At 44.8% G+C, this 10484-nt stretch overlaps 1 protein-coding gene across 1 annotated transcript in view; it reads left to right on the top strand.

Moving 5' to 3' along the window:
* Positions 1-10188, top strand: part of LOC131941425 (carboxypeptidase B1) — a 10770-nt gene extending 582 nt beyond the window's left edge. The window contains exons 2-11 of the mRNA XM_059300669.1: positions 101-176; positions 2669-2805; positions 3105-3201; positions 3979-4083; positions 4294-4401; positions 5034-5147; positions 5306-5417; positions 6747-6952; positions 8487-8568; positions 9142-10188. Coding sequence (XP_059156652.1) covers positions 101-176; positions 2669-2805; positions 3105-3201; positions 3979-4083; positions 4294-4401; positions 5034-5147; positions 5306-5417; positions 6747-6952; positions 8487-8568; positions 9142-9776 — 1672 coding nt within the window. The 3' untranslated portion in view covers positions 9777-10188. The remainder of the gene's footprint in view (positions 1-100; positions 177-2668; positions 2806-3104; positions 3202-3978; positions 4084-4293; positions 4402-5033; positions 5148-5305; positions 5418-6746; positions 6953-8486; positions 8569-9141) is intronic.
* The last annotated feature ends 296 nt before the right edge of the window (positions 10189-10484 follow it).

Raw genomic sequence — 10484 nt, 5'->3', positions numbered from 1 at the left:
ATAGTTTTAACATCAAAGTTCACCTAATATTTATACTATCAAGTGTCGTTTGACTAATGGAACTGACGTCACAACCATGACGTCATTTTGTTTTCCTTAGCTACCAGGTGCTGCGAGTTCGTCCAAGCTCGGCCGATGACGTCACGTTTCTCCGGGAGTTGCAAAGAAAATACCAGGTATGTGGCGGCCTTGACCCTGACTGACACACTCAAGTCTGGAGTAGATATTGCAGTAGAGACACACAATTTTGTTTAAGTTTATCTGAGTTTCTTTCAGGCATATCTTCGGGGGCGGGGGAAAGGAAGGGAAGAGGAGGTACTCCCCCCCTCCCCCTTTCCCCCACGGGACTCGAGTAATTAATTAGATTGATACCATTCATCCTCTGACATAAGTTTTTAAAAAACCCGACTCTGCTGACTGTGAAACTGCTACATAACCTTTAGTTAAAAATGTCAAACTTTATTATTCACTCAAATATATATATATATATATATATATATATATATATATATATATATATATATATATATATATATATATATATATATATACATACATATATATATATATATATATATATATATGTCTTTGATGATAATTTACTGGTATAACCGACTTTATTGAGTGAAGATAAAAATAATTAATTTCAAAGCACTGTTACATAAAAAAATGTTGTACTCCCCACCCACCATACCAAAATAACACATTAACAGAATGAAAAGCCCCACCCCTCATTCCACCCACCCACACCCCACCGCGTGAGAAAAACCCAAGCTGACCTACTGCTAACACTCAGAAACCTAACACCCCCGTGTTGTGATACGTAGAGTGGTATAGAAGGAATAGATCCCATAAATAACGTATAGGCCATCATATTGTCTCAGCTCTGATAGATTGCCAGTCTGTTTTGTGTGGGTCTGACAACTGTTACATTAAACCTTTCTAAATCTGGCCGTCTATAAACAGACACGTTTACTAGACCAAAGACTACATCAGAAACGGTCTAGATTTTCTTGCGGATTAAGATATTAATGCGCGGCGTTAGAATAACAAATGACACACAAATCCAACGGCTAATCTGGCTCTGGATTAGCAAGCAGACGATTAGGGGAACTCGCGCCATTGTGACAGATACAACATGGCGCACTTCCGTTTTGTATGGCTTCCCTAGCTGCTACGTCATATCCGGGAGAGTTATACGTTAAACCGAACGTTTAAGGATTTACAAAAAGTGGTTTAATCACCTTCCTGGCACGCGATGTCGGTATTTAGATCTGTGACTAGTTATTAATATGACTAGTTCTGTCACTTTGATTGGCCGGTGGGCGGGGCTAGTCATACAATGTTAGAGGTCAGGTCTAGACCAAATGTCGGTGCCCCGCCCCACTCCCCCTATTGTCTAGAACCCAGGGTTAAAGTAAATGTTGGGGATCAGAACTGGTTGGTAAACAATTCTGTCTGGTCACGTGACAACAATTCTGTCTGGTCACGTGACAACAATTCTGTCTAGTCACGTGACAACAGTTCTGTCTGGTCACGTGACAACAATTCTGTCTGGTCACGTGACAACAATTCTGTCTAGTCACGTGACAACAGTTCTGTCTGGTCACGTGACAACAATTCTGTCTGGTCACGTGATGGGCAGCCCTACCCTGGCCAGGAGCATGGAATGAAAAATCAGTTAAAACAACAACTACAATAATAAAATCGTATCTAGCTGTTCATGTTTGGGAGTTTTAGTTGTATCTTTAAAATGTCTAAATTATACATTCACTCTCCCTGTAATAGGGGTTGCATTAATAACGAATGTACGTTTAATCGAAACAAACGGATACGTGAAAAACGTTATCGACATTTCACAAAACGCAACAAGTAAAAAAAAAAAGATTTCCTTCGCCGTGTATTTGATACGATGGTTACAGTATGTGCACTTAAACATTAAATTTTGACCGCTACGGTTATGTAAAAAGTTGACCGTTATGGTTGTGTAAAATGTTGACCGCTACGGTTGTGTAAAATGTTGACCGCTATGGTCGTGTAAAATGTTGACCGCTACAGTTGTGTAAAATGTTGACCGCTATGGTTGTGTAAAATGTTGACCGCTACAGTTGTGTAAAATGTTGACCGCTACGGTTATGTTAAAAGTTGACAGCTATGGTTGTGTAAAATGTTGACCGCTATGGTTGTGTAAAATGTTGACCGCTACGGTTGTGTAAAATGTTGACCGCTACAGTTGTGTAAAATGTTGACCGCTACGGTTGTGTGAAAGGTTGACCACTACAGAAGTGTAACAAGTTGACCACTACAGTTATGTAAAAAGTTGACCACTACAGTTATGTAAAAAGTTGACCACTACAGTTATGTAAAAAGTTGACCACTACAGTTATGTAAAAAGTTGACCACTACAGTTATGTAAAAAGTTGACCACTACAGTTGTGTAAAAAGTTGACAGCTACAGTTGTGTAAAAAGTTGACCGCTACGGTTATGTAAAATGTTGACCGCTACAGTTATGTAAAAAGTTGACCGCTATGGTTATGTAAAAAGTTCACCACTACGGTTATGTAAAAATTTGACCGCTACAGTTGTGTAAAATGTTGACCGCTACAGTTATGTAAAAAGTTGACCACTACGGTTGTATAAAAAGTTGTCTCTCTGTGACGTCACCAGCTGGACGTTTGGAGAATGGCCTCACGTGTCCACCAACTCTCGGACATTCTCGTCTCGCCCCACCTCAAGCACGAGATCAGGCAATTGCTGGACGACTTCAACTTGCCGCATCAGGTCATCATACATGACGTAGAAAGGTCAGTTGGTGAACTTTCAAGGTCAGGGTCAAAGCAGAATAACAGAAAAAAATTAAAAGTGTTTTCCCTTGTCTCCTTCTACTGTATCTCACACCTGGTGGAGTAAGGTGGAGCTTAAGTGGATCATATGGTGGAGCTTATTCTCCACTGGTCTGAGCAAGTTGTCTGATGTTTTAGTCATCCCACATCGTGTCATCTTCACATTTCTCATCGCTACATTCATCGTCTTTAACCTTAGTGGCAACATCGTTTAAAAAATGTCTGTGCAACTGTTGCGGTCACGTGATTACCGTCCCCAGGTTCCTCCAGGTCAACGACCCTTTGGCCAACAGGACAAGAGTGGCCAGGGCCACGTCAAGGGGAGACTACAGGAACAGATACCTGAGTTATACAGAGGTGTGTGGGGGTGGGGGTGGGTGGGTGTGTGGGGGGAACAGATACCTGAGTTATACAGAGGTGTGTGGGGGTGGGTGTGGGGTGGGTGTGTGGGGAGCAGATACCTGAGTTATACAGAGGTGTGTGGGGGTGGGGGAACAGATACCTGAGTTATACAGAGGTGTGTGGTGTGTGGGGGTGGGGGAACAGATACCTGAGTTATACAGAGGTGTGTGGGGGTGGGGGAACAGATACCTGAGTTATACAGAGGTGTGTGGTGTGTGGGGGTGGGGGAACAGATACCTGAGTTATACAGAGGTGTGTGGGGTGGGGGAACAGATACCTGAGTTATACAGAGGTGTGTGGGGGTGGGGGAACAGATACCTGAGTTATACAGAGGTGTGTGGGGGTGGGGGAACAGATACCTGAGTTATACAGAGGTGGGTAGGGGTGGGGGTGGGGGGAACAGATACCTGAGTTATACAGAGGTGTGTGGGGGTGGGGGTGGGGGGAACAAATACATGAGTTATACAGAGGTGTGTGGGGGTGGGGGAACAGGTACCTGAGTTATACAGAGGTGTGTGGGGGTGGGGGTGGGGGGAACAAATACATGAGTTATACAGAGGTGTGTGGGGGTGGGGGAACAGGTACCTGAGTTATACAGAGGTGTGTGGGGGCGGGGGAACAGATAGTTATACATTTGTGGTGTGTGAGTGTGTATGGTTGGGGCGTATGTGGGATATAGAGGTAGTTGTGGTTGTCTTCTATATTTAGCTATCACGTGACTCTAACCATCAGCTCCTGGAGTTCCTGCGAGAAGTGGAACTGACCAGCACCCAGGCTGACGTGGAGGTTGGTTCCATCGGAGACTCGTTTGAGGGCAGGATGACCCCGTACGTCAAGGTAAGGGGGGGGGGGGGGCGTGCTCATAGTATCAGGGTAAACAACCTAGTGAAAATCTTATATTCCTGCTTTTTACTATCGCTTTTGACAATTTTTAAATTAACTATGAAAATAAAAATCTTAAAGAAAGTAAACAACTTCTCGATCATTAAAATATCACGGTCGTTTGTCTATGAGGCAGTGACGTAACAATGTTTGTGACGTCATCAGATCACAGGAAGAAACAACACAGCGGCGAAAGGAACAATTTTTATAGACGCTGGGGTACACAGTAGAGAGTGGATCTCGCCAGCCATGACGGTAGAGATCATTCATAGGGTAGGTCATATACAGGGTAGGTCATCCATAGGGTAGGTCATCCATAGGGTGGGTCATACAGGGTAGGTCATCTACTGGGTAGGTCATCCATAGGGTAGGTCATCTACTGGGTAGGTCATCTACAGGGTAGGTCATATACAGGGTAGGTCATATACAGGGTAGGTCATATACAGGGTAGGTCATATACAGGGTAGGTCATATACAGGGTAGGTCATCCACAGGGTAGGTCATATACAGGGTAGGTCATCTACTGAGTAGGTCATATACAAGGTAGGTCATCTACTGGGTAGGTCATTTACAGGGTAGGTCATATACAAGGTAGGTCATCTACTGGGTAGGTCATATACTGGGTAGGTCACATACAGGTCATCCATAGGGTAGGTCATCAACATTGTGACGATAACAAAATTTGTTGTCTTTTGGTGACGACTGTGACGATAAAAACATTCAGCTGACATTGTGCGTAAAGAAACCAACATTCACCACATGGGCTCGATAAATAAATCGTTTAAACAACAGCATCCTACGATCCCCCCCACCCCATACGACCCCCTCCCCTACGACCCCCCCCCCCCACCACCCCATACACCTACCTTGCACCACCTGCTCATGTTTGATATTTTATGTCGTAGCTCGCCTACAACGTGGAGAACGACAATGCTGTAACTGCCCTGTTAAACCTGTTTGATTGGATCATTGTGCCTCTTGTCAACCCTGATGGCTACGTCTTCACGTTCCAGCCGGGGGTAGGTCACGTGACACTGAACATTTTTTTTTTCTGATTTAAAAAGACTAAAAATGGAAATACTGCTGGTTGCTACATCATCCTAAAAGATCTAGAGAGATTGTAACAAGTCCCATGTTGTTCGTGTAACATGTTCATGCAACAAGTCCCATGTTGCAGATTGAGAACCGACTGTGGAGAAAAAGCCGGTCCACCATGTACTCAGACCTCCCGCGGTGCTATGGTGTGGATCTCAACAGGAACTTTGGCTACGAGTGGAACAATAGTCCCCGTAAGTAGAACAATAGTCCCAGTAAGTAGAACAATAGTCCCCGTAAGTAGAACAATAGTCCCCGTAAGTAGAACAATAGTCCCCGTAAGTAGAACAATAGTCCCCGTAAGTAGAACAATAGTCCCCGTAAGTAGAACAATAGTCCCCGTAAGTAGAACAATAGTCCCCGTAAGTAGAACAATAGTCCCAGTAAGTAGAACAATAGTCCCCGTAAGTAGAACAATAGTCCCCGTAAGTAGAACAATAGTCCCCGTAAGTAGAACAATAGTCCCCGTAAGTAGAACAATAGTCCTCGTAAGTAGAACAATAGTCCACGTAAGTAGAACAATAGTCCACGTAAGTAGAACAATAGTCCCCGTAAGTAGAACAATAGTCCTCGTAAGTAGAACAATAGTCCCCGTAAGTAGAACAATAGTCCTCGTAAGTAGAACATTCAAAAACCAATCAAGCCTTCAATCAGAACAATGTGTGGATTTAAAAAAAAACCTGAAAGTAGATCAATAATCTTCTCCGTATATTTTTTTCTTATGTGTTTACTATTTATTTTTGAAACATAGAATATTACAACATAAAACATTAAAACAGAAAAACAACACAGTACGTAGCCTACATGTTAACTATGACCATCCCAGACTTCGTTACATTTCCTCAACTACTGTCAGACTTTTAAAACACCATTCCCCCACCTACATACACCATTCCCCCACCTACATACACCATTCCCCCACCTACAGACACCATTCCCCCACCTACATACACCATTCCCCCACCTACATACACCATTCCCCCCACCTACATACACCATTCCCCCCACCTACAGACACCATTCCCCCACCTACAGACAACACCATTCCCCCACCTACAGATACCATTCCCCCCACCTACATACACCATTCCCCCCACCTACATACACCATTCCCCCCACCTACAGACACCATTCCCCCACCTACAGACAACACCATTCCCCCACCTACATACACCATTCCCCCCACCTACATACACCATTCCTCCCACCTACATACACCATTCCCCCCACCTACATACACCATTCCCCCCACCTACAGACACCATTCCCCCCACCTACAGACACCATTCCCCCCACCTACAGACACCATTCCCCCACCTACAGACACCATTCCCCCACCTACATACACCATTCCCCCCACCTACAGACAACACCATTCCCCCACCTACATACACCATTCCCCCCACCTACAGACACTATTCCCCCCACCTACATACACCATTCCCCCCACCTACAGACACCATTCCCCCACCTACATACACCATTCCCCCCACCTACATACACCCTTCCCCCTTTGCTCCCAGAATCTGGCGGAAGTGCCGACCCCTGCTCTGGAACTTTCTCCGGACCGCGCAGCTTCTCGGAGCCGGAGAGCCGTAACCTGCAGCAGTTGCTGCTCCGGTACAGAGACAGGATCCAGGGCTACCTGTCCTTCCACAGCTTCGGTCAGTTCTTCCTCTACCCCTGGGGCTACAGCATCGACGCGAGACTCGAGGACGAGCATGATTTGGTGAGTACAAGGGGGATCACTCGGTTTGGTGAGTCTAAGGGGAGTCACTCGGTTTGGTGAGTCTAAGGGGAGTCACTCGTTTGGTGAGTCTAAGGGGAGTCACTCGTTTGGTGAGTCTAAGGGGAGTCACTCGGTTTGGTGAGTCTAAGGGGAGTCACTCGTTTGGTGAGTCTAAGGGGAGTCACTCGTTTGGTGAGTCTAAGGGGAGTCACTCGGTTTGGTGAGTCTAAGGGGAGTCACTTGGTTTGGTGAGTCTAAGGGGAGTCACTCGGTTTGGTGAGTCTAAGGGGAGTCACTCGATTTGGTGAGTCTAAGGGGGGTCACTCGGTTTGGTGAGTCTAAGGGGAGTCACTCGTTTGGTGAGTCTAAGGGAGTCACTTGGTTTGGTGAGTCTAAGGGGAGTCACTCGTTTGATGAGTCTAAGGGGAGTCACTTGGTTTGGTGAGTCTAAGGGGAGTCACTCGTTTGGTGAGTCTAAGGGGAGTCACTCGGTTTGGTGAGTCTAAGGGGAGTCACTCGGTTTGGTGAGTCTAAGGGGAGTCACTCGTTTGGTGAGTCTAAGGGGAGTCACTTGGTTTGGTGAGTCTAAGGGGAGTCACTCGGTTTGGTGAGTCTAAGGGGAGTCACTTGGTTTGGTGAGTCTAAGGGGAGTCACTCGGTTTGGTGAGTACAAGGGGAGTCACTCGGTTTGGTGAGTCTAAGGGGAGTCACTCGTTTGGTGAGTCTAAGGGGAGTCACTCGGTTTGGTGAGTCTAAGGGGAGTCACTCGGTTTGGTGAGTCTAAGGGGAGTCACTCGTTTGGTGAGTCTAAGGGGAGTCACTCGTTTGGTGAGTCTAAGGGGAGTCACTCGGTTTGGTGAGTCTAAGGGGAGTCACTCGATTTGGTGAGTCTAAGGGGAGTCACTAGGTTTGGTGAGTCTAAGGGGAGTCACGCGGTTTGGTGAGTCGAGTCACTCGGTTTGGTGAGTTCATAAAAAAATTAAATACTAGTAGAACAAAGCGTGCTCAGCATGCTGTCGATGTAGAAGTAGATCAAGATGAAACACCGTAATTCGAACGTCTGTTGATTTCATGTTCACTGTTTTTACATCTCTTTTAAAAGTGATGTGTTAGATTGTCATTGGTCTGCTGTGTGTCCCCAGTTTTGATTGGTCAGTTCTGTGTCCTCAGTTTTGATTGGTCAGTTCTGTGTCCTCAGTTTTGATTGGTCAGTTCTGTGTCCCCAGTTTTGATTGGTCAGTTCTGTGTCCCCAGTTTTGATTGGTCAGTTCTGTGTCCCCAGTTTTGATTGGTCAGTTCTCTGTCCCATGTTTTGATTGGTCAGTTGTGTGTCCCCAGTTTTGATTGGTCAGTTCTGTGTCCCCAGTTTTGATTGGTCAGTTGTGTGTCCCCAGTTTTGATTGGTCAGTTGTGTGTCCCCAGTTTTGATTGGTCAGTTCTGTGTCCCCAGTATTGATTGGTCAGTTCTGTGTCCCCAGTTTTGATTGGTCAGTTCTGTGTCCCCAGTTTTGATTGGTCAGTTCTGTGTCCCCAGTATCAGGTGGCGCTGGCGTTTGCTGATACGATGAAGGCGAGGAACTACCAGTACAACATCGGGGGTTCTGCCAAGGTTCTGTGTAAGTAGGGGGTTCGGCCAAGGTTCTGTGTAAGTAGGGGGTTCTGCCAAGGTTCTGTGTAAGTAGGGGGTTCGGCCAAGGTTCTGTGTAAGTAGGGGGTTCGGCCAAGGTTCTGTGTAAGTAGGGGGTTCTGCCAAGGTTCTGTGTAAGTAGGGGGTTCTGCCAAGGTTCTGTGTAAGTAGGGGGTTCGGCCAAGGTTCTGTGTAAGTAGGGGGTTCTGCCAAGGTTCTGTGTAAGTAGGGGGTTCGGCCAAGGTTCTGTGTAAGTAGGGGGAGGTGCGGTTGATGTATGCCAGTGTTACATGGTAATGTTGTAGAATAGTGATGGTGTATGTTGATCAGGGTGGTTTAAGTAACAGCAGTACCAATGCTGCGACCTCACCAAATTCGTCACCACACAATAACACTTTTTAAACAGTTTTCTATTTCCAATACTTCCTTTATTATTGATTTTTAATCAAACTTGGAAAATAAAAAGTTATATTAAAAATCTTCATTAAAATTGTAAATACAAGTTTGATTAAAAGTGTATTTAAAATTTAGATTAAACTGTAAAAAAATATTTGATTTTCAGATCCCGCGGCCGGCGGCTCAGATGATTATGTGCGGGGCAGCGTGGGGGTCAAGTACTCCTACACGGTGGAACTTCCGCCCCATGAGTCATCCAAATATGGCTTCCTTCTGCCCGAGTCTGACGTCATGTCTGTCGTGTCGGACACGTGGGTCGGCCTAAAGGCCTTCATGCTTCACCTCAGTCGGTACACGGAACCTGTTCCTGCAAGTTCTAGAACCTTCCAGTCACCTCTCACCGACACGTCACCCCCACAGAGAGCCACGAGTGACAAAATGTTGACCAAAACTGGACAATTTCGGCAAAATTTCCAGAGACCGGAATTTTTCCGGACGTACATCAGCGACGAAAACCGGAGGAAGCGACAAGACGGTCAGCCGGCCAAGTCACGTGGCTTCTATACCTTCAGGGCGTTCGCCACCAAGTCACGTGATCGAGATAACGGTACCAGCCTAGCCAGACTCAAACGGCACAAACCCTACACAAAACTTGACACAAAACCCTACACAAAACTTGACACAAAACTTGACGCAAAACTTGACAGTGGAACCAGCCAAGCGAGATGGACAAAACGACAAAAACCCGACAGAAAAGATAAATTAGAACAAAAATATAGGCCTGGGTATCTAGGAAAATAGAATTGTTACCAAATTTTCATTGTTTATTTTTTCTTGTTGAAAAAAAAATTAATTTTAAGATATCGTGCCTGATAGATAAAGAGATACAAGATACCCAGATAGATGAAGAGATACAAGACACCCTCCCAGATAGACGAAGGCCTACAACCCCCACTCCCTCCATATTGTGCAATACTTTTGTTTGCCAGATTTTAAGTACCATGACGTCACGTCGAAAGATTTAATTTGCTCCACACGTATCAGAACGTGTTTACAACGTTCAGCCCCAGACTATTTTCAATGCTAGATATTATTTCAAAGTCAAAGAAATCCTGTTTGGTAACTCAATTTCGACAATAATGGTCAGTATAGAGTTTTTGTGAAAATGTCAAAAATAGTTTTCATCAACATTTGTGAAATTAAAAAGCAGAATTAAATGGAATTATTGAATTTTTTTCGGTTGTCAATTTAATATTTTATATATGTATGTTATACTCGTTAAAAGTAATACCAGTGTTTAAGGGTCAGTTTATAATTTGGCTAGTGGAATAACCTACAGCTTTACCAATGTGGTTTAGTCATTGGTTTATGGCCAATTTATATTCATTTTATTCTGGAATATATTTGCTGTATCATTGAATTATATTTCCAACTGTTCACTTAAACCTTGGGCTCATCCTATTGTGACGGCCATCAAAATTATATTTCCAACTGTTCAGTTATACCATG

This window comes from Physella acuta, unplaced genomic scaffold (assembly GCF_028476545.2).
Source record: "Physella acuta isolate Inbredline_101_S28 unplaced genomic scaffold, ASM2847654v3 ptg000362l, whole genome shotgun sequence".
Lineage (NCBI taxonomy): Eukaryota > Metazoa > Mollusca > Gastropoda > Physidae > Physella > Physella acuta.
The sequence above is the reverse complement of the archived record's forward strand: the minus strand, read 5'-3'. Positions and strand labels throughout refer to the sequence as shown.